This window comes from Aulonocara sp. 'chitande type north' Nkhata Bay, linkage group LG22 (assembly GCF_057382095.1).
Source record: "Aulonocara sp. 'chitande type north' Nkhata Bay isolate Kocher_YH1m ecotype deep benthic linkage group LG22, A_spYH_male_GT1.1, whole genome shotgun sequence".
Taxonomy (NCBI): Eukaryota; Metazoa; Chordata; class Actinopteri; order Cichliformes; family Cichlidae; genus Aulonocara; species Aulonocara sp. 'chitande type north' Nkhata Bay.
In genome coordinates, this window is record NC_141364.1 from 6767056 (window position 1) to 6792055 (window position 25000).

General features: G+C 39.8%; 1 protein-coding gene across 2 annotated transcripts; it reads right to left on the reverse strand.

The window, feature by feature from the left end:
• Window positions 1-1386: 1386 nt before the first annotated feature.
• LOC147303363 (major histocompatibility complex class I-related protein 1-like) lies at window positions 1387-21149 on the reverse strand. Of its 2 annotated transcripts, none has more exons than XM_086280871.1 (7): window positions 21044-21149; window positions 19969-20049; window positions 16286-16552; window positions 5326-5598; window positions 4198-4515; window positions 2914-3018; window positions 1387-2706 (listed from the first exon to the last, which is right to left on the reverse strand). In XM_086280871.1, exons 1-7 carry the CDS (start codon window positions 21093-21095, stop codon window positions 2639-2641), a joined length of 1164 nt encoding a protein of 387 aa, XP_086136997.1. In that variant the 5' UTR covers window positions 21096-21149; the 3' UTR covers window positions 1387-2638. The 2 variants fall into 2 exon arrangements, with proteins under 2 accessions (XP_086136997.1, XP_086136998.1); XM_086280872.1 differs by having other exon boundaries at window positions 19969-20330; window positions 21044-21083.
• Window positions 21150-25000: the final 3851 nt, after the last annotated feature.

Consider the following 25000-nt stretch of genomic DNA (forward strand, 5'->3'; position numbering starts at 1 on the left):
TTTTATCAGAAACAGTTATCACAGCATGTACATTTTCTTTGTCCACATATATGTAAGCATTGAGCCAAATGCAATAATGCCAACACATTAAACAAACAATATTTGTCTATTATATATAATACATCTATATATACACTGTAACAGATACTTGTCTTTAAGTGAAGATTTAAGGTGATAGATACTTATCAAATCACACAAAGCTCATGTAGAAACAAATGTACAAAATATGTTCTCCTTCATTTCTGCCAAACAAAGCTGTATGGAACGTTTCCAGCTGCTAGTATCATAGTTGCTAGGCAACCTGGGCAGCGCGACGGAGGCTAGACCGTCCCATTTCACAAGCCTACAAGCCTCGCACTTCCGGCCTCAGCGGTCTTTGAGTACGCGGCCCTTGAGGACCGTTAAGGCTGCTTACTTTAAGGCTGCAGACCCTGAATTGGGACACAGCCCCTGAATTGCGATACAACCATACATACATGTTTTGGTTCGTGCAACTGGTTCGTCCGGTTATTGTCTCCCCAGAAACATTTCCGTTGTGTTGTGTGTGCTTTTGCAGCATTTTTCTTTTTGCAGCGTTTTTCTTTTTGCAGCGTTTTTCTTTTTGCAGGTGTTTTTTTCTTTTTGCAGCGTTTTTCTTTTGGCAGCGTTTTTCTTTTTGCAAGTGTTTTTCTTTTTGCAAGTGTTTTTCTTTTTGCAGCATTTTTCTTTTTGCAGGTGTTTTTCTTTTTGCAGCATTTTTCTTTTTGCAAGTGTTTTCTGAAGTTGCAGTCCGTTTGGCCTCTCAGGGCCACCGTAGAAACAGTTATCACAGCTTGTACATTTTCTTTTTACACATATATGTAAGCATTGAGCCAAATGCAATAATGCCAACACATTAAACGAACAATATTTGTCTATTATATATAATACATCTATATATATACTGTCAAAGATACAGTGGAACCCCGACTTACGAAATTAATTTGTTCCAGAGGGTCTTTCGTAAGTCAAAATTTTCGTAAGTCAAAGCACCTTTTTCCATCGCCTTTTGAGTGAGGCGATGCTGGCTGAAGACAAAGTTCTTGGTGGAGGAGGTAGTGGCGGAGGTTGAAGAACGCACACGTATGCATGCATACATACGTACGTGTACATGTACATAACATTATGGAATTTAATTAAATTTTTTTTTAATTTTCTATTTTATCTATTTCGTTACACGGGCATTTTGCCGTACCATGGGCAGAAATATTGCCGTTAAGTGCCTTCGTAACTTGAATTTTTTTGTTAAATGGGGTCTTCGTAAGCCGGGGTTCCACTGTTCTTGTCAAAACGTTATCCGGTGTCCAATATATAAAGTAACGGCTCTAACATAGCATCACATCATTTCTTAAAAAACACACAACATCCTTATAAAATATGATTTAATGCTGTAAATTAACTTACCAAAAATATATAAAGCATACAAACACGACAGTTCTATTAATCCAAAATACTCCATGTTTATACAAGTGAAGAAAAGAAATACTGACTTTAATTTTCAGTTACATTCTGGTGCTGACACTTTGTACTTGAAGGATCTGTCCTCTCAGCATAGTAGTAATACAGAGTCGAACTGCCTGCAAATTGTGCTAGATTTGTTTAGTGTAAACTTACATGCAAGACATATTATTTCATCTTTTCCACCACTACCTTCCAAATATTGTAGAGATGTGTGGTTTAGGTCCAACCCTTTTAACCCCACCATAGAACGAACATGCCAGAGCTTAACTTTACATTTTTACATGCTGTAGTGACACTTCTTGTAGCATTTTAAGTTGCTATAAATCAATATAACTGTTATATCCTAAAGCTTAATAAACAAAAATAGATATTTGCAAATTTGCATATTTGTATAATAATTGCAAAATTAAATAAAAAAAACAGAATATGCATCAAAATAAACTATTTCCAACAGTACAGTTTAAGTTTTAAGTGTCCCAGGAACTATACAGAAAGGCATTAAGTCAAACATGACTTTTAATACCACCGGTGAACCTTTTGAAAGGCCCTGGTGGGAAAAGAACTACAATGACATCACTTCTCAGGTAATGGTGGACATGTGATAGTTCCTGCTGACAACATGACGTTTATTCCAGCAAGTTTCCAGATTATAACATTTTTGTTGTTGTGTGCGCTTTTAACTCAATTTTTGCAAAGCCATTAGTGCAAGGAAATGGCGACCTGGGACAAGTTGAATGCATGATATGTAACTACAACTTCTTCTTTTATATGCAAAAAACATTTTGCTCTAGTTTATTTGGTTGCAATTCTACCAGGATTTAAAAATTGTTATGCAAATGGGATCGCAGGCACTTCCATTTAGAAAGGTTAAATAGCTCTGTGTTTTTTGTGAGATTTTGCATATACCAACGCAAAATGATCACAGATCCATCCTGGCCAACCCACTGAAAATTTCCTAGTTCCGCACTGGACACGGACCCACTTTTCTCCACTTTCACACCACTCGTGGCTACATAAATGAATCATAAACATGAAGCTTCTTTCCAAACATCCTTTCAAAATAATAAGATGAAAAAAGATTTTCTAAAAAAAAAAAAAAAAAAATCAAGTTTATATAAAAGAACACAAGAGTTAAGTAAAAAAAAAAAAAAAAAGAACACTATATAGACGGTGCCGTGATGGTCTCTTGATTCAGTCTCACAGAGGCTTCAGTGCTGTTCTCAGGAACTGTAATGTCCACAGAAAAAAATAAAATATTTATAAATCATTGTTTCATGTCTGGATTTTGTGATTTTAAATTCCTTACAATCAAACTTTCTATTAAATAGGAAAGAAAAAAAGTCTAACATATACTATGCTGAGGAAATCATTTAACTGAGCCATGTACTGCAGCTGCTCACTGACTGATGAACTCAACTCCTTTAAATTGCTCACCTTTCTTATTTTTGTAAACAGCAAATCCAACAGCAGCAATGAGGACGAAAATAAGAAGAACCACCACTGTTGCAATGACTAGAGCTGTCATGTCACAGGGATTATCTGCTCCATTGAAAAACACAGAAGATAGAATTTGCATATTAAGCAGGTTAGAATAGAAGAAGTCCACCCTGTAGTATTCAGCTAGTTACTTTATAAACAACATAGGGGAGGTAAGGGGAGGTGATTAAACTATAATCTCTATAGGAGTCTGATGTAACCATACATACAATTGCCATGTAAAAGTGCTATGCCAGGCAGGAATAGGACCAAAATGCAGGACTTATGGGACAACGCAACGACGGGCAGAGGGAAACAAAGGGCTTAAATACACAAAGTATGACCAGGGTATCGGAAACAGTAGGGAAACACAGCTGGAGCATATCTGACATAATGAGGGAGGGAGGAAGAAAAACTGACAACACTGAACACAAGACTTGGAACTGTCAAAATAAAACAGGGAATATGAGATATTGACTAGGATTTGGACTTGACACTATGACATGGAGATATGATTGACTAGGGGGAGACAGAGAGGGAACATGGAGCACAGGGATGGCATAGAGACAGAAAACTAAAGACTAGGAACTATAAATATAGCACAAGCAGAAAACAATAATGAGAAGCAAAACCATGAAAACAAAATAAATCAAAGAATGTAAACTTAACCACAAACCTAAGTCACACACTGGGTTATAGACCCAGTAGTATGACAGAAATACTATACCTATAAGAACATGTTTTTCCGTTAAGCAGAGCAGATGCACTAAAATCATATTGTTACATTTCTAAAGTTTTTAGAGAAGCTCTTGTTTTCATTTGAATAACACCGCGTATATTCAGCAGCAGTTCCCCAAATATCAGGCCAAAAAATTAATAACCAAAGGTTTTATGGATTAAAGACACTTTGATTAATTTGAAATATGGAAGTTCAAAAATCACTGTCAGGATTTCAGGGTCTAACAGTGAAATTTAAAAAGTAGTTTGTTAACATTAACAACAGTAACAGCTTGTATATGTGGAACCAGAAAACACATTTATGACATACATTCACTGAAAATTAAATCAAATTAAAATTTTAGGATTCTTTATTCTCTTTTATGATCTCCGTTAGTTTTTATTCTGGTAATAACTAATTGACATCAGTGTCCAAACAAAAAACAGGACAAAAAATTCAAATATCAAACCACGGTATCTGCAGACAAAATAAATTAAATGCGTTTCTCGCAACTTTATCATTACCAGTTCTCTCTGCCTGGTTGGTTCTGGTTACTGTTTTATCCAGTTGGATGATATTCTCAAGACCAGAGAGTTGAAACACACAGTCATATCTGCTCCAGTCTTCAGGTGTGACTGATGAAACATTCAGATCAGCACTCATCTGGAAGGTCCAATCATTGTTGGGGAGGATGTCTCCAAGATCCACACCCTCATGAATCTCCACACCATCTTTTTTCCAGAACATCATGGCTTTGTCAGGATAGAAACCTGTAGCGTGGCAGGTGACTGGAGAGGAGGGAGTCTTCTGGAGGAGAGACACTGAGGGAAGAACTGGAGAGACTGGAAAGAGATGGCGTGAGAATGGATGGAAGTAAATATCAGAGGAAAAATTGGGAAAAACAGGAATGAAAAACAAAGATGAAGACATTTAATAAGGAGATATTAAGAAAATATATTTTATGAGAAGCATGTTTAGTGTACATATTAGATGAAAAAATAACACAGTAGCAACAGACAACATGTCTGGCTGGAACTCAAGTCAAATTTTTGAATTATTGAGTCATTAGAGCCAAAGAGTCACCGGCTTTTCAGCAGCTGTATAAGGCTGTATTATGGTATACTTATACCATAGTTTGTGTAAATGTCTTTCAACTATCAGTTTTAAGATCTACCAGCAGCCAAAATCACCAACAGGTTAAAATGGGAAAATGACCAAAATCATCAAAATAAATCTCTGGCATTCCATCAGTGCAAGCAAGGCAACCAAAAATGGATATCATTTGAAGGCAAAGTAAAAGTCATCCCTGTCCTTTCATCTCACACAACTTCTGTCCTAAAAGCTTCTCCCATGTCTGTTTGCATTACTGCAATCTTCTGGCCACAGTTGGCAGTTTGCTGGAATCAGGATTAACTCTGCTTAAGCATGATCCTACTGGGACCTGTGTGGACCATGTGTTTTCAGGGTATGTCTGTGTATTGTTAGACTGGAGCTTGTCATGCTGAGAGGCTGACAGCTTTTTTCTGATTGTTTGCATAAGTACGTAGTGGATAAACCTCTGGTCTGATGATTGTTACCAAAGGGATTTGTCTAGATAAAGAGTCACTTTTGCGACATGGAAAAACTGGCTTTAAGCTCAACGAGGCTTCTACCTGTTTTATTCAAGGCGCTGCTCCCATAGTCCAACAATAACTTCAATGTGTTTGGTATTACGTCACGGAGGAGGGTCTCTGCGTATGTAATTCTGTCACCACCCATCATCTGTTTTGCACTGTAAAACTCTGGTTTCAGTGGGATCCATGTCTTTGTATTTAGATTAAAATCAAAGATGCCTTCTCTGTCATAACCTAAATGTAAAAAGCTTGTCACCTCGCCAGAGTTTTTATTCCATTCATTGCCAATTATACACTGCAAAATGTGAACACCTGGAAAGACAAAGAAAAACAAAGACTGTAATTATCTGTGTTAATTGTACATTGTGATGCATTTCTGTTCTCAAAAGTCTGCATTGTGCTCATGAGTCATGTTAGATTATCTGTAAACCTTTATTGATATCTCTATTGGACCATAATTAGAATCACAGATGAATCAAAAGGAGGTCTGATGTGATTATTCAATATTAAAAGAAAAAGATTAAAGACTACAGGTAAAGACTATTCCAGCCCAGACGTCAGCTGATATATATCTAGACCAGGGGTCGGCAACCTGCGGCTCCAGAGCCGCATGAGGCTCTTTAGTCCATATAGTGCGGCTCTGCGTGGCTTGGGAAAATAAATTAGAAGTATTTAGCTGAAGTATATTTTATTTATGTTAGGTCTTTTTTAACTTGCAGTTCTAAATTGGAAGATTATTGTGATATTGAAATATAAAAATAAAATTATATTCTGTTATTTTGTCATTGCTCAAAATAAGCGTCACACTTTTCGGCGGTATACCCGCCGAAACGCCATGCATTTATTGAGACTTTCAACCCCAGGTAGGCCAATTATGGATCTTCGGATCCACATTATTTCAGCGGCTATTCTCCACCGTGAACTATGTTAAAAACAAACACCGCTAACGCCTCACAGATGACAGCTTACAGTCCTGCTTAAAGATAAAAGTGACTTAATACAGCCCCGATTTGCAGACGCTGTGCGCAGAGGCTCAGGAGCAGAAGTCCCATTGTAAACATATCACGGCAGACCCGATGATGTTTGCATGAACATGCTTTTCAGCATTTCTTTATTGACCATTTTTCACACACGGTTGCTGTACGCATACAGCCGGCTGTAACTTTGCAGCTCACAGCCCGACACACACCAACAACAGCAGAGAGAGCACAGACGTTAAGGCGGCAAGTCGTGATTGCGGGTGCCGTTCAGGTGCGTCCGCCTCCCCTGCAGCGGCGCTGCAGACCACGCCCCACCACACACATTAACCAGGTAAAATACATACTTAGGCAGAATTTTGCAAATATCTATTTTTCTTTTTTTTTTTAGCAGCATAGTGGGGTTTTTTTCAAATTATTTTTTAAAAGCCAGGTCAAGGCTCCAAAAGCCCAAAGGCGATATAAAGGTCGCAGCTCACAACAGTTTTTGTTTGCTACATGGATCATTTTAGTTCAGCTGGGTGTCTTTACTTTTGTTATATTTCTTTAAGAGATCAAAATGTGGTAATTACATAAATAAAATGTAATTTTCTCTATAGCACTTCATGGATTTCATAAGCAACACACCTTAGTTGTTGGCACAAAGCATAAAGGCAAAAAACATTATATACAGTGTTATCTTCATTTTAGATGTCAAAAAGTATTTGCAGCTCCCAGTGTTTTCTTTTGCGTGGAAACCGGGTCCAAATGGCTCTTTGGGTGTTAAAGGTTGCTGACCCCTGATCTAGACTATAAACTGTAAGAAGCAGAAAAAATGTTAAATGTTATAAAGGCAACAGCTAAATCTAACTAGTTTTTAAAAAGTTAAGATTTAGAATAATGAAGTAATTAGGACAAGTAAATGTATGTTTTACATCAGGATTCTTGGTCTCAATTAAGAAGCACAAAAGTAAGGCTGTAAATATCAAGCAAGCATGCAATTTGTTTATAAAGGGAAAAAAGAAATAAAGATGGGTTTTAAGACGTGTTTTTAAAAAAAATGGACAATGAAGGGCCCTCTCTTATGTGCTGGGGCAGGTTGGGAGCAGCAATAGAGAAGGCCCTGTCCCCTCTGAGCCTCCTATTGAACCTGGGAGCAGCTTGTCAGCTGACCGTGTTGCAGCCCGTTCTCACTCCCGAGGCGTAACATGTCGACGTTTTGTCACGTCCCGCGGCGTTCCTGAGGAACGCAAAAGGAGACCTTCAGCGTTGTTATGGTACGCGGCGGGTTATGGCTGGAATCCAGTGCAGCGACGCTCCCGCGGTAATAGACGTTCCAGCCCTGTATTCCAGCCCTAAACCTAACCTTATCCCTAGCTGTTAGATTTGTATTGTTGATTGTCATTTATGCTTAGAAATATTTACTTATATATGCTTAGAGTTTTGTAATTAGTTGTAGATTGGTAGAGGTTTTGATCCTTGATAGTCTGCAAACTTTGTGTGTATTAGACAGCACTTTGGGAGCATGAGAGGTCATACCGTGTCTTATTGTTTTATGGTAGGATTAACGTAGTTGCGTCTGTTCTAGTCTAAGTGCTCTTTGTTTAGATGAACTGCAGGACTTCCTCACCGTGTTATCTAGGATGAACCATCTAGGGTGAGGGGGAGGCTACCCTCTTCCTGACCAAGGATGTTTGACCCTTTGATCAGCAGTCCACACACACACACACACACACACACACACACACACACACACACACACACACACAGGCAAGGTACTCTTTGTGTGTATGTAGACGTCATATGTTAATGAACTTATGCATATTCATGTAACCTCAATAAAAGAACAGTGGTACGGGAGAACGGACGAGAGCAACTGGGGTCAAGCGAAGGAACGGTGCCTGTCCGGTTCTCTCCCGTGCACGAGAAACATGAAGAAGCTTGCCTACTTGTGTCTTGCTTTGCAGTGTAATTATATTGTCTTCAACGTTCCAGCGGATGGGTTCAAGCTACAAACCTAACATTAATTGGTCCTTCGATGCCGGCTCACTGGGATCGCATTCACCGAGGGGAGGAGGGACACGCTGAAAGACTGACGTCAGCCAGGAAGTTCCTGTGGATTCGCGGTCTATCTTTCTCCTCGATGAATGGCGATCGGCGGGATTCGAAGCTGATATTACACGCTAAGCAACGCCAAGTAAGTTTGAAGAGGCCGACTCTATAACCGTGTCGTTGTGCAGTCTCCGCCATTTTGTGAGGCGTTGAGAAGTTCGCTGCTTTGTGGAGCGATAACTGGGTTAGTGTCCCGAAAAAGAGGTTTTGGTTAAATCGCCCAAGGGTCCCAAGCGTCCGGTGAGTGTCCGGTTTTGAAATCGCCCTGGGTGTGTGTCCCGAGCGTCCCTTCATTGGGTTTTGTCGCGCGAGTGGGTGAGCGTCCCACAACTGGGTCAGGGTCCCGAGCGGTCCGGTGTGAGTCCGGAGTAGGCCTATTTTGTGTTGTTGTCATTGTTGTCGTCGTCGTCGTTTTTGTTGTTGTTGTTGTGTGAGTGTGTGCGGAGCAGAACACGTGGTCTGTGACACCGACTGTTGTTGTTATCATGGGTTTCTAAGCAACCAAGAGTGAGTTGGAGGGAGACAGACGTTTGTGCTGGACTTTGCTCCTGGCAGCTGACACAAAATGTTAACTCTTTAGCTTGCCCTGATCGACAACAGCCTGTGTGCCAGACCATAGACGTAATTGAGGTGGATAGTTGTTAAAAGTAATCTACATTAAGCTTGTGGTTGCTTAAATTCAGTACAATGACATGTGAGGTGAAGTGATATAGGTAAATATTTAAACTAATGAAGTGCATAGAGGCACTTGACCTGTGTGAAAGACTGTCGTCTTGTTATGAGCCATTGTTGAGATATGGAGCACACCTGTGAAAACAACTAATATGCTGAACCCTGTATGAAACATCTAAAAGTACATGATGGAGAAGCTGAATTGAATATGAAAGTGCAAGACTTTGCCGCTGTGGGCAGAGCAACTACTGTGTGATGTTGCGTTGCAGTTTTTTTTCTGAGCTGATGAGCAAGCTACACATTATCAGATCAAGAGCTGTCTGGGAACTACTCAAAGAGGGGGAAACAGAGAGTGTGCAGCGTTCCCGTGAGCAGTTTTCATGCACCTTGACTCGTGTGTGTGTGTGTAGCATCAGCATCATGTTTTTGTTTATTTGTTTTGTTGGGTTAAAAATAATTTAATAAACTGGTGATTATATTTATGGATCACCATGGTATCATCGGCCATGTGATTTATTTATGCAAATGAAAAAGAGGAAGAATTTATATTGTAGATGAAAAATAAATCATAGGGAAAAGGTTTTGTGTTGATCAGCCAAAAACAACCACGATTTTATTTTTTGCTTTTAAGAAAGGATTGTTCACAAAAACAGAGAGAGAGAGATGTGTGTTGATTAAGCAGCGATGATAATAATGAAAATGTCTTAGTTTGTCACTTTCAGGTGAAAAGCAGACCTGAATCAATTTTCCACATGCAGCAGTCGGAAGAAAGTTATATTTCAACATCATTGGAAACATGCAGGCCAAGTTTCTGGCTGACTTATTTACAGCGCCATGTGTCTCTCAACCTCACAAGCAAGCAAGCTCTCACCCCTCCCTGAAGACAAGGAATGCAGCTCCAAAGCAATAACATGATAAAGAGACAGCAGCAAGTCCTGAGCAAAGAGTCCCAGCAAAGCAGCAGCAATGTGGACAAACAGCATCAGAGAAGAAGAGCAAACCCATCATCCTGACTGATCGGATGGATGGCACTGTGTTTACAACAGGCTGTGACTTCACTGTGCATGTGAAGAAAACGTTTGAGGAGAACTGAACAGTTGGAGTTTGACATTTGCCACCTGTGGAGTAAAATGGCAAGAAGAGACAGTGGAATACAGGACAAAGCTGAAGGAGAACTGCCGGCTGTTGGACTGTTGAAGTGGGAGAGGACAACAGAGTGAGAGGACAACAGAGTGAGAAGACTAGGTGATAACACATAGGAATTATTTAATGTGGGAAATCAAAATTTGGGTTAGCAAACCTGGGAAAAACAAAACTGACTGCTTAAGTTGGAAAATTGTGAAGGAGTCTGAAACACTGCAAAAATAGAAACATATACAAAATCACACACACAAGCACAACATGCATTAACCCTACTAACACTTCCAAACACAAGAGAGCTCGTGAAGATTAGACAACATCTTAAGCGTGTGAGTCTGTTTATCATCTTGTCCAAGTCACCTCGTGTGATGCAAAAACCAGTGGACTCATAGCACATTAGTTAAGAAGTGATCAAATAATAGCAGAGAAATGTGTAGGAAAGGCAGAGAACATGCTCTGTTGGATATGCAGCTCCACAGACATGCATTAAACCTGCCTAATAACAAACACACATGCAATGAAAATTAGCTTGTTATCTTTCATCAGTGCTAAAATAGTGTCAATTTAGCAGACACTTGTTATCAAATGCTGAATTTATCCAATGCAAAAAATTGACTCTCTAGGTTGCAGGACAACAATTTAAACTTTTGTGGGAAAAAAGATTCTGGTTTGACCAACTAGTGATCAGATAATAAATTTAGTGTTAATATAGTAAATTGGGAGAAGCTTCCTGCTTGATTGATGCAGCACAAGTTTACTACAAATTTTACTGTATGAGGGAAATTCTCTTTTAGTGATAACATTTTGAACATGCTTTTCTGTCGTCCTGTCAACTTAGTGGGTTAATAGCCGATATGCAAATTATTTGACTGGTTTTTAGATTAATGAAAGGTGACTGAATTCTAGCACGAGTGAATGGGATGTGTTGGAGTTTGTTAGAGTGGAGACTCTAAAACACTGAGTTTCCTGTTTTGATGTGCGAGTGAATCCTGTATTTAGATACACAACTCTGAATACGTCAGAACAAACTTCTTTTGTGAAGTGCATGACAGCATGTCACATGTTTTATGATGAAGGGAAAAAGGAAAATTGAATAAAATAGATCTGTGGCCTAAATGAGTGAAGAGCACAGACCTGGTGATTAAACTCATAGTTATGTGGTGTGGTGTGTTGTGCAGCTGATGGTTGGTTTGGAGTGAATCTAGCTGATGATTCTTCTCCTGTTGTGAAGTTGATGAGGAGTTTGTGTCATGACTTAACAAGGCCTTTTTATTTTGATACTTTCACAGTGCACTGAAAGTTTGGTTTGATAATCTCTGTTATTTTTTATTTTTCATTTTTGAACAAGCACTGATTTTTGCTTGTGAATTTCTTTTCTTTGAGCAGATCTGCAAGTCGGGAATTAAAAGCGTTACACGTCGTCAAGACAATTGTTGCAAGTGAGTTTCTCCACATTTAAAATGGGCTCAGGAGAAAGCCACTTATTTGGGACAATTAGGAAATGAGAGTCCCCCCCAAAAAGGATTCAACGAGGAAATCCAGTCTAAATTATTTTTCTTTTTGAAATAACGTCGTTTTGCTGAGCGTGGAAACGAATGCGATGATAATTTCCACAATTAGCAAAAGAAGGAACCACTGAGTGAATGAGTAAGAATTTTAAAATAACTGACTGACTGAACATGATTGTGTGAAGTTAACCCCCACCTGACAAAGGTGCAGATGAACCCATGTGTTTCCTTTTACAGGAGCAGAAAGATGACAGCAACACCCGAGGTTGCATGATGATTTAACCTTTTAAATGCCATTTTCTGTGTCTGTGCATTTATCAGGTGTGTTATTCATAGGCTTGTGTTGCTCACAGAGATAACTGTGACAAAGTATGCATACGCCTGCGCAAGCGCTAATATTTGCATTTTCTTTTCTTACAGCATGCCAGTTCTTCATGTGAATTGATGATGCGATTTATACCAGGACAACTGGTTGATGTTTTTTCCTACTACAGGATTTCTGGGTTTATGTGTGAGGAAAACTGTGTTTACAGGTTATGAGTGGTGATGCTGTTGCATTGTGTTGATGGGAAAATGTGAAGGTTACTTTGATAATGTGAATAACATGTGTGAAATTTCCTGTGTTGAGAACTGGTGTTACTTCTTTCCACAGCTATAGATGGCTAACTTTATGGTCTTTTTATGGCACCTCTGGAACCTGTCGACCTGCGTCTGACCACCAATGGTCACTGTGTTGCTAATGTTTGTTTTTCTATGACTGCGTGTAGAGGATTCGGCAGAAGCGGACAAGTGACATGAGAAGAACAAATAAGAGATACAGTGTTTCTGGGATAGTTTGATATGGGCTCATTAGCTGGCCACTTTTGAGCCCATAGTAATATATAAGTGGAGTGACTTTGCTTAAGAGCAGTCACCGATTACATTAATGTTGCCTGAGTACATGGGATGATCCATGTCTGAGGCGACTTATGAAAATAATTGTAGTTTACTGATTTGAGAAAACCTGCACATGACACTTGTCTTGCTGATGTTGAATGCTTATTGTTCTTATGATACAATTGTTTACAGGTATGAAGTTTGATTTTACTTCCAGATTTTGCTTTCCAGGCCATGATGGTGTGTATGCAGGCTCCTGGGAGAGCCAGGTGTTAAGCATACTTAATATGCAAAACACACTAACATTTTTATTGCAGGATTATAGGTCCAGGGTGGTGCTGCTCCAGGGGAGGAGATGCCCTGATGTTGCCTGGGATATGATCTAGCTAATCTTTTTCTTTAAGACAGGAATCCAGGTTTGGTGTGTTGGCGCATGAGTGTGTCCATGCGTCAAGAGGTGGGGTCCAAGGAGTAACATTAAGCAATGTTTACTATTATTGTTGCAGTGATTTGTGTGATTAGCCGTTTTATTTACAAATATTAAACCTATGCAAGTGGTGCATCCATGTTCAGATGAGGCTTTGATGGCCTATAAGTGAAGTTCACTGAACTAAAGAATGTGGTTTGATGATTGTTGACATACTCTCCAAATAGTTTGTCTTCCTAGCAAGGAAATACAGGTGCAGCAGTAATCTCCTGAGAAATCTTCAGAGGCCCAGTGAGAAGCGCATAGCTGACAGGACCAGGCAGTGGTTGAGGTCAAAGGTCAAGCTGGTTGGGGCCCATCATGAGATCAGACCTTGGAGCCACAGCAAGGACCATTTTAACTGCCTGCAAAATAGCGAGAGACCCTCCTGGATTTATCAGAGCCACTGCAAGAGGTCGAGGTCCCAGGAAACCCCGGCACCCTCAAGACAGCACAATAGAGAAATCTCACACTTGGTTGTTTCAGTGGTGAGGGGGGAGTGCTGATTGAGCCCCCGTAGGGTAAGCTCGCACTTCAACCTCCAGCCTCTGATCAACTCTAGGGCAACCAAGTGCGAGGCGTGACGGACCTGTGTGCGACCAGGACCCTCTTGGTTACCTTGACTACGACGCTCATCCTTATAGGACCCCAGCTGGTGCCGGAAACAGCTGAACCAGGAGGAAGGCAGAGGAGATGGACACATGACAACTCTCACCTAAGAGAGACAGATCCAGCAGGCCCAAAATCAGGACTATGCATGACGAGAAGGAGTGCCTGAGAGGATCGTCCACAGGATGGGAGCTGAGGCCAGGAGAGAGGCTTCAGGAGGATCAGAGATCATCTTCAGCACAGCAGACATCACACAGAGAGCTGTGCTACTGAGCTTCCAGGAGATCAAGAGGAGACTTCCCACAGCAAGATGTTAAATAAAATGAAACATTCAATATTGACGCTGAGAAAGACAATTAAGGTGTACGACGTGCTCTGCCTTAAATCTTCAGCAGCGTTGGGATATGAAAACTCGAGGGATGAGGGGAGCGTGCCAAGCTCCATCGACAGCGCAGAAGGAGTTCGAGGATGACGTCATGATTCTGTGAAAAGCACAGGAACCAGAAGCTATGGTGGTGATAACAGCAGTTTCCTATGAACATCACCTAACGCTGTGCCACTGTACTGTGCATACGATGACACTCTGAAGGCTGCTGGGATCATAACAGCAGTAAGATGACGGAACCCAGCACCCTTTCCACAGAGAGCTTTTTCTGCAGAGCGTGGACAATTAAGGAGTCATAAATATCCCCCTCACAAGACGAAGGTCTGAAGTCAGGTGATGGGGGCTGGTAAGAGGCCATAAAACTAGAGTGCTGAGAAGTCTGCAGCTTGGAAATAGCTGAGACCCATGTTGACGAACAACAAAACCAACTGGTATGTTTGAATGTCTATTCTACATACATTTGGACTCTGGTCCTATGGACAGTGATGGAAACAACTGGAAGAGACATTCATGACGCCCTGCAGAGCTTAAACCACTCTGCAGAGAGACATGTGATGTGCACACCCGGAGGAAGCACCACCAAGCTGAGATGTTTTTGGAAATGTTATCTTCTTATTTTCACTATTAAATTAACAATTTGTTTGTTTGTGGGATGCAGTTTGCCATGAGATGAGATCAATGAGGAATGGGATAACTGCTAATACATTTGTTAAACTGTGTACCTTTTCAGTAATTTAGGGTGATTTGACATATGCTGAGTATAAAAAGGTTTGCATTGAAACTGTCAGACATGAGGTATTCATACCTGGGAACTTTTCAAGCATAAAGGTCAAAAAGGGGGGAAATGTTAGATTTGTATTGTTGATTGTCATTTATGCTTAGAAATATTTACTTATATATGCTTAGAGTTTTGTAATTAGTTGTAGATTGGTAGAGGTTTTGATCCTTGATAGTCTGCAAACTTTGTGTGTATTAGACAGCACTTTGGGAGCATGAGAGGTCATACCGTGTCTTATTGTTTTATGGTAGGATTAACGTAGTTGCGTCTGTTCTAGTCTAAGTGCTCTTTGTTTAGATGAACTGCAGGACTTCCTCACCGTGTTATCTAGGATGAACCATCTAGGGTGAGGGGGAGGCTACCCTCGTCCTGACCAAGGATGTTTGACCCTTTGATCAGCAGTCCACACACACACACACACACACACACACACACACACACACACACACACACACAGGCAAGGTACTCTTTGTGTGTATGTAGACGTCATATGTTAATGAACGTATGCATATTCATGTAACCTCAATAAAAGAACAGTGGTACGGGAGAACGGACGAGAGCAACTGGGGTCAAGCGAAGGAACGGTGCCTGTCCGGTTCTCTCCCGTGCACGAGAAACATGAAGAAGCTTGCCTACTTGTGTCTTGCTTTGCAGTGTAATTATATTGTCTTCAACGTTCCAGCGGATGGGTTCAAGCTACAAACCTATCACTAGCCCTGACCATAACCTTATTCCTGACCTTAACCAGGACTTTAATGATGTTAAATAGCATGTTTCTAAGCGATTTGAAGAAAAAGAGTGAACATGTGTACATTGAGTCCAGACGGTTCTCATATTTCCTCTTTTTTCCAAGGTCGTCATTTAGGAAAGTGGTGGGTAGGTGAAAACGTAATATGTTGACAATTTGTCACCTAGCGTAAAATGTTACGCTTTGGGAGTGAGAACGTGTTGCAGCAACATGGGGGGGATGATTAAAGATGAAGAAGCTCAGAGAGGTAAGGTGGGGCAAGATGATTTATGCATTTAAAAACAAACATAAGAATTTTAAAATGAACTCTAAGATATAAAGGCAGCCAATGGAGTGAAGCCAGGATCGGAGTTATGTGCTCTCTTTTGCAAGTTCCAGTTAAAAGTCGAGTAGAGCCATTTTGAACCAGCTGTAGACGAGAGAGAAGACATTGATCTCTCTCTAAAATACAGTGCATTACAGTAATCCAAACGAGATGAAAAAAAAAACCAAGGATTACAGTTTTAAAATGCGGCCTGGATAAAAAAGGTCTTACCATTGTCAAGTGCCTAAAGTGCTGAAAACTGGACAATAGCCCTAATTTGAGTGTCCAATTTAAAATCACAGTCCATCTTAAAAAAACAAGTTAGTAACAATAAGTTTAAAATACACTGACAATTTTTAATTAATTATTTTAATTAATTTTACATTAATCAGTTTTGTTTAGATATATCCATGATGATATGACAGAATCAAAGAAAATACTGTACCTCTGCTTTGGTTTAAATGTTGGTTCAAATCAGAAATCAAACTTGTGTAAATGATTGTCTGTGCCTCCAAACACTGCGTGAACCACTCCAAGATATCAGGTTTGTCATCAAATAATCTTTTCACCCAATCCTGTCTTGGTTCCAATATTTTCTTTCTGGCGTCACAATAAAACACTTCTATGCCATCAAGCACTCCAACATACATGTATTCTGACATGTTTGGGTGTCCAGAGCCTCCAGTGGCAAAATACTTCAGAATATTGCTCACTGCAGGACAAAAGTATATGATGTTAGTAAATAACTCAATAAAACATGCAGACATGATCAGAAATATGACTCATTATATATGCATCATAAGTGATATGACTTATGATGTAGTAAAAGTAACAGAAGTGTTTAATCAATATGGTAAATGAGAAATGTTGCTCGAGTAGTGAAAATGTCTAGATTTTGTGTGCACACGATCTAGCTTCGCAAAGAAAGAAAGTATTCCTGTCTAACCAGATTAAAAGGTATTGTGCTAAAATAAATAGAGTAGAATTACATGAAATGAATCAAATATATTAAGTGAAGTCTATTCATATGCAAATTCATTAGAAACCAGTTTGTCGTGTTAGGCTCGCATCAGGCGTGGGTATGTTTTTTTTCTTTCAGTGGTAGGATAAGGAAGTTGCATGTTGGTTTTGTTCTTTTCTTTCTACGTGCCCAGTCTTACTTATATGCAGTGTTGGGGAGTAACGGAATACATGTGCCGCCGTTACTTATTTAAAATACAAAATATGAGTAACTGTATTCCGTTACAGTTACTGTTTAAAAAGGTGGTATTAAGAATACAGTTACTTTGTTGAAATAAATGGATTACACGGCGGTACTTCCCTGTTTCATATTGTGGCGGGTCAGGACTGTTTAGGTTTTGTTTGAGAGCTATGTTCTGTTGTTCCAGGTGGCAGCGTTATGGTTGCCATGGTTACAGGGTGACGCTCTCTCTGTGTGTGTTTCCTGGGTGAGAGAGCGCCTTTTTGTTGTTGTTGTGCTAAGCTAAAAGGCAGAATGCTACAGGTATAGCTCTAAAGAATGTAGCATCATAGGCAGTGTAGTCCGTGCTGCAGGGAGAATGGACTGCCATACCCGTTATGTGTCTGTGAGCGAGGGAGGGAGAAAAAGGAAAAGTACGAGTTGTCATCGAGCAATAACGGGAGCTGGAAGCATGTAAATATAATAAAAACCCACTGCAGCCAAGAAGAGTGCCTGACGAGCCCAGTTGCAAGTAAGCTATTAAGACTCGACTGTACACTGTGCTGGTGTTTTCCTCCAAAAACAATAAGTTCCGTTGGAGCAGTCTTTCAACGCCTCTTTGTCTCTCGCAAGCAAAGTTGACCCACACAACAAAGTAAAGCTATTTTTTGGCTACGAGCCGACAGGGACCCCGATGTATTAGTCAGAGGTCCCTTTACTACGGTTCGGAGCCGCGGACCTTCAGTAACAGTAATAAATCACACAGCAATAGTACATTCATGTAGTTGTAAACAGCATGATAATATATTAAGTAATCCAAAGTATTCAGAATACGTTACTGTCATTGAGTAACGTAACGGAATACGTTACAAAATACATTTTGGGGCATGTATTTTGTAATCTGTAGTGGAATACATTTTAAAAGTAACCTTCCCAACACTGCTTATATGTAATTGGAAATACATAATAATTACACCAAACAAACAAAAAACGTTTAGTTCAGTTTATTACATAAAACATTGAGGGAGTGAATGGTGCTGTAAAAACCGGTAAAGTTTTGGCACAACTTAAAAAACCCAAGAAAATCAAGATCATTGTCATTTACAAATAAAGCATATCACCTCTAATTCTGATTTAAATCTAAAGATGCAATGTTTGTTGTGTGGGTGGGCAAAACACACAGGATAGGACAAGGCAGATCACAACACAGACAAAGGAAAATGCAGGGCTTGAATACACAGAGGGAGCAATCAGGGAATTGGAGGAGGGAAACACAGCTGGGACAAATCAGGGCTGCCGAGACAAGGGAAGCAAAACCAGATACAGTGGAGTGAGACACAGACTTTCAAAGTAAAACAGGAAACATAACACAGAGAAGCGGACTAGACAATGGGATACAACTGACAGGCGAGACAGAAAAACCATGGAACACAGAGACAGAAACCAGAAGACTAAAACTATAACATAAACCACACAAAGAACCTAAACTTAGAACAATCATATAACCCATTAGATAAAGAAAGCTAGAATTTAATGAAATAAACAAAATCAAAAAAACAAAAACGCAAAAACTGGGTCTAACAATATTCTTAGTAAGCAAGAATATTCCTTTTGTTTGTTTACAAACCTTATCTGAATCCCAAGGCCAGATAGGTATTGTGGAGGGGAAACTTTAGAATGCCCCCCTTATTTCAAAATTTCTATACACCTCAAAATTCATGATAAATGATTCTTCTCATCTTTACGTCCTTCAATCCCTAATTTGAAATCTTTAAAAGAAAATCCCCCAATGTCCACTAAAGTCATATTCAAGGATTGCTGATTTTCTTGGAGTTAAAAAACATACCAAATATAAAACAATAATTTGTTATTTCAAATGCAGTATTCTGAATAATGAATACATTCTCTTAACTTTATACTGCTCTGTAACATTTGTTTTAGTGAGTTTGATTCTGGAATTTTGGTTATGGTGAACCTGGATCTTGTTTACATGTTATTCACACAGGAAATGACAGTTGGACTCATGCAAACGTGTGAATGGAGCTCACACAGCAGTATCAGTCTTTCTCGTTTTAACTGATCTCTATCCCAGTAATCTTTCCAATAAGACAATATATATTTAATTACACTTTGGATACCAGGGTTTAAGTTATATGATAGTATATATTGGTCTTCACAACCGACAGCAATAATAATAATAATAATAATAATAATAAGAGAGAGGGTATATTTTCTTTTACACATATGTGTGTAATAAATAGAAGCGGTAGTATCAAAAGCAACAATTCACTCATTACAAATGACTCTTGCACATAAAAAAGGGGAATCCTCACAATGCCTAGAAGCAGCAGGCACCCCACCTGTCGAAACTGTGGTAAATCACAGTTGGATGTTCGGGTTATGTGACCTGTGTGTTCCAAACCACACTTCAGAGTAGTGTTTCAAAAGGTCTACGCTTCGGAAAGTTAACACAGTGTTGAAATATTAGTATCAAGCTTTTCAGGAGATATAGGAGACTCAGGAGACCTTACTTGAATCTCCTATAGAAACTCTTGTGAATCCTTGAGAAGAGGTCAAATCTCCTTTGTCTACAATTTCTCATTATTATTTATTACTTAAAAATCACCACAGGAGGTAGCAGTATCTGATTTGGCAGAGTTTGACACCAGATGCCCTGGCATTTCTCCAGCTGGAACTCAACCAGCAACCTTTAATCTTTTATTCATGTCAGAGCATTAATGTCTTTTTTAAAAGTAATTGTCCAACAGCCAAATAATTTTTTATCAGAGTACTGCATGTATTTGTCATGTCTGTTGCAAATCAGTTTTAAATCTTTTTAACTTCAACAGTTAGATTCACCTGTCTGCTGAGACATTTTAGCTGCATTTTACTAAGAATAGCATTGCCAAGTAAATTTTATATTTTTTGATTGTGGATCATGATCTTACCTGCAGATGCAGGGTGACAAAGAAGGAAGAGGATCATTAGCTTCACCACCATGTTCAGCGTGTTGGAGTTAAACTGAAGAACTAACAAGAGTCATTTGGTTTTACAGGCTTGTTTAGTTTGAAGGTATTTCCTGGTTCAGGTTACATTTTCAGGTGTGTTCAACTTCAGCAGAAACCAAACAAGCCTTCACTCTTACTCATACTATTTTAATTTGACTGCCAGCAGCTTCTTTTGTTCAATTAAAGAGGGTTAAAACGTGTTTGTACCTGTTCATGCCTGTATGCATGTGTGTGTCTATAAAACAGGTGGAGAAAAGAAGTTTCTTTATTTTATCTGTCCTGCAGCAGAGTGAACATCCCCTCTGTATAAAGAGATCATTTGAAGGAAATAAATAGAAGCGGTAGTATCAAAAGCAACAATTCACTCATTACAAATGACTCTTGCACATAAAAAAGGGGAATCCTCACAATGCCTAGAAGCAGCAGGCACCCCACCTGTCGAAACTGTGGTAGATCACAGTTGGATGTTCGGGTTATGTGACCTGTGTGTTCCAAACCACACTTCAGAGTAGTGTTTCAAAAGGTCTACGCTTCGGAAAGTTAACACAGTGTTGAAATATTAGTATCAAGCTTTTCAGGAGATATAGGAGACCTTACTTGAATCTCCTATAGAAACTCTTGTGAATCCTTGAGAAGAGGTCAAATCTCCTTTGTCTACAATTTCTCATTATTATTTATTACTTAAAAATCACCACAGGAGGTAGCAGTATCTGATTTGGCAGAGTTTGACACCAGATGCCCTGGCATTTCTCCAGCTGGAACTCAACCAGCAACCTTTAATCTTTTATTCATGTCAGAGCATTAATGTCTTTTTTAAAAGTAATTGTCCAACAGCCAAATAATTTTTTATCAGAGTACTGCATGTATTTGTCATGTCTGTTGCAAATCAGTTTTAAATCTTTTTAACTTCAACAGTTAGATTTACCCCTTCTGCTGAGACATTTTAGCTGCATTTTACTAAGAATAGCATTGCCAAGTAAATTTTATATTTTTTGATTGTGGATCATGTTCTTACCTGCAGATGCAGGGTGACAAAGAAGGAAGAGGATCATTAGCTTCACCACCATGTTCAGCGTGTTGGAGTTAAACTGAAGAACTAACAAGAGTCATTTGGTTTTACAGGCTTATTTAGTTTGAAGGTATTTCCTGGTTCAGGTTACATTTTCAGGTGTGTTCAACTTCAGCAGAAACCAAACAAGCCTTCACTCTTACTCATACTATTTTAATTTGACTGCCAGCAGCTTCTTTTGTTCAATTAAAGAGGGTTAAAACGTGTTTGTACCTGTTCATGCCTGTATGCATGTGTGTGTCTATAAAACAGGTGGAGAAAAGAAGTTTCTTTATTTTATCTGTCCTGCAGCAGAGTGAACATCCCCTCTGTATAAAGAGATCATTTGAAGGAAATGAACATGATTTATTGAAATACAGATTGTTACTAATCTATCCTTCATTAGCAGATTGGATTTGAACAATGTTATGAACTTGCTGGAGTCAAGATTTCAGTGGTAGCAGAGATGAACCAGGTGGAAATTTGGAAGATGATCTCCATCTAACAAGGATGAGGTAACGATGTGGAAGAGGCATGCTGTGCCATTATTAATCTAATGACAGAGGAGCACAATGAACAGAAGTTGGTTGGCTCACAGAAAGAAGAAAATGACTTTGGCGGAGTGATGATGAAAAAATTAAGTTTGACAGAACTCTGAACAGTAGATTGCTAGATGTCTGGGTCATCTCCAAAACTTCAGATCTTGTGGGGTGTTCCCGGTCTTCAGTTGCCAGTATTCATCAAAAGTGGTCCAAGGGAGGAACAGTGGTTAACCAGCAACTGGGTAATGGGTGGCTACACTCACGGATGCACATGGGGAACAAAGGCTCGCCCATGTGGTCCAATCCAACAGTTGAGCTGATGTAGCTTTAACTGCTAAAAAAAATGTTTTTTAAAATAACATAACATTACTGTAATCAAGTTACTTTTTCAAGTAATGAGTAAAGTAAGGGATTACTGTTGTAAAAAAGTAATTAGATTACTGTTACTTTCATATAAGCTCCCTGCGTTACTGCAATACTAAACGGTGATATTGTTTGTGAGAGTGTCTCTTGACAATGATGTAAGCGCATGCGATGTCCGTGGTAGAAACAGATGTGTGTAGATCACCAATGGATAATTTGGAGTATGGGAGAGCGTAAGACCATCCAGCATTTAAAGCTTTGAAGTACTGACCTTACTTTGAATTTGATTCAGTAAAAAGTGACAAAAAACCTGAGCGTCCACAGTACACTGCGTGGGAAGAAAACATCTTTCTACAGCATAAAATTATACTTCAAATCTGAGCAAGGTCCGAGCATGCTGCCACAGGAATGTTAAGCAAATCTCGTCAAGTCAAAGATTGTTGCATAAAATTTAATTTTTGCTTGATGGAATGTGCATAAAGTTAAAAGATTAAAACTCATAAAACAAGTTTTAAAAAGAAGCTTTTTCATTTGATTCAATATTATACGATGGATTGTCCAGACACAATAGAATTGGGCTGAAAGGTCTATTGCTTTATTACTGTAACAGAACCATGGTTGGTTCTACGGTTGCTGTTCACACGCGGCTGCGGCTTTCCAGTCACCAGTCGAACATGCACACCACCAACCGGTCCTGTGCGTCCACCTCCCTTGAAGCAGCACCACAGACAACCCCCAACCACATACGCCCATCGCCTGACTGAGGCCGGGGAGGCCAAACCTACTCCCCAAGCAGGCGGGAGAGGGGATCAGCCCTGACTCTCGGTGCCCCTGGCCCAGAGACAGAGGGCTGTGTTAGTTCAGGTGGCCACCCACTTATCCAGCAGTGGCGGTAACAAGGTGGGTCACCTGTGGTGGCCGTGGTTCTCCTGAAGTGATGGCCTCCAGTGGTGGCAGAGGGCACCCAAAGATTTTTTGGGTGGTGTTAATTACCTCCTGCTAAGCCTTCCTGTTCTCAGTAGTGGCCCCTGCATACCAAACACCCAGGCTGTAGGAGAGCATCCTCTTCACTGAGGAGTGGTAGAAGGCCAGCACAGCTTCTGGTCCAAGTTATTCTTCCCCAGGACACGGAGGAAGTGCAGCTGTTGCTGAGTCTTCTTTACCAGGGCTATGGAGTGTTGGATCCAGGTGAGATCAGCAGAGATGAGGGTGTGCAGAAACCTGAAGATCGAGGCAGATTCCATCCATTCTTCATTTCTAGTAAGAGGAGGTGGTCCTGTTTGGTGGTAAGGATGTCTGGGATTATGGTAGAGCATCCTCACGTAGCTCTTCCTTTTTTCCACATGGTTCAGTGCTCTTTGAAGGGTGAGAGTGATGGGATCCTTTGTGGACTAATTTGCTTTATAAGCAACCTGGTAGAGGTCAAAGGCAGTCTCTAATGTGCTGAGACACTATCCACTTGAAACAAAGAGGCTGCATAGCTGCAGACCAGTCAGGGACTCCATTCTCAACCCTGTCCACTGCTAAAAGTTCAGTAGACAGGAAAATAATGAGCACGTGAGCATCAGACCTGGATGACAAAGCAAAGAAAGAAGGTGGCCTGGCCTGATGGATCACATCTTCTTTTATATCAAGTGGATGGCCAGGTGCATGTGAGAAGCTTTTGTAGATGAAAAGGTTTTTATTATATTCCAAGTTTTTTCATTCCATGTCACTGTCTGCAGGTCATAATCACTGAAAATGAAAATATTTTTCCATTAAATTAAATACTTACAGAGTCTCCACCTCACAATATAACATATCTTGATTATGAATGCAGTTCAAATTAAATATATATATTGAAGATATTAAATGTTCAATATTCAATGTTCTGCAAATGGTAGCTCTAATTAATGCTATCGTTATTGCCCCCCTCCTCCCCCCATTCCCTGGACTTTTTTTTTGGGGGGGGGGGGGGGGGGGGGCAACAATAATACAAATAATAATAATAATAATAATAATAATAATAATGTGCGAAAACATACACACAGTCCTTTTCTTTTTATTTATTAAGTCACTCTTTTGCTCATACCTCTTGTTGCTACTTTAAGGTAAGTTATCCATTGTGCTGTGTTGGTTGTGTTGTGTTGTGTTGTGTTGTACATAGTGCCAACATAGGACAGTTTTTAATTTTGTTGTACTATTGTACTAGGTATGACTGTGCAATGACAATAAAGAGTTATCTTATATCTTATTTTAGAGATATGTTAGCTTAGCGACCTTCCAACATTTGTTCCCGCTTGCTTTGATTTGAACTTTTTCCAGCTTGTTTGCACACACAATAGTTAGCAACGAAAGATTATCCGTCCATCCATCCATTCATTTTCTTCCGCTTATCTGGGGCCGGGTTGCGGGGGCAGCAGCCCAAGCAGAGAAGCCCAGACCTGACCAATCCGGGTCACTGTGTGTTTGTGTGTAAGTGAGTTTAAATGTCAGGAACACTAAAATCCTTAATTTAACACCTATTTTAATGGATGTAGCAGCACTGGCCACAACAGTAGATTGTGCACCATTCCTTCACCCCCACCCCCACCCCACCCCACACAACTTATGCATGTGCATGGATGTGCTCATATGTGTGCATGATCTTCTGTACAAGGCATCATTACTAGTGCATGTGGAAAGGTGTCAGTGAAAACAGGTGGTAAAGACCCTTTCAAGATGGAAGCCTTGAGTCAGTACATGTGATGAGTGTTAAAACAATCTTGTCTTCAAAGGTTTGACATCAAAAACATCCTCCCCTGTAAACCTTTGCATCCCTTCTGTTAACAAATGTTCATGAGGAGATTGTACCAACAGCTATCTATTATTTGTTAGGGTTGAAAAGCCATGGGAAATGTAGCAGGTTAGTATGGGACTTGTTTCAAAAGGGCTTGTCATCAAAATCACCCCTCCCGCAGGAACATGCAACAAACTCATGTTTTCTCTCTAAGGTAGATACCAAAGTACCAAAGCACCCACCACGTGCAAAAATTGATAA

What these genes read in the sequence shown, in the direction of transcription:
- LOC147303363 (XM_086280871.1), bottom strand. Translation starts at nt 21,095, where the DNA reads ATGGTGGTGAAGCTAATGATCCTCTTCCTTCTTTGTCACCCTGCATCT. An exon ending in TTGTCACCCTGCATCTGCAG is followed by an intron (nt 20,050 to 21,043) that starts GTAAGAACATGA and finishes GACTCTTGTTAG; the next exon opens with TTCTTCAGTTTAACTCCAAC. An exon ending in TTGTCACCCTGCATCTGCAG is followed by an intron (nt 16,553 to 19,968) that starts GTAAGATCATGA and finishes TTTGTCCTGCAG; the next exon opens with TGAGCAATATTCTGAAGTAT.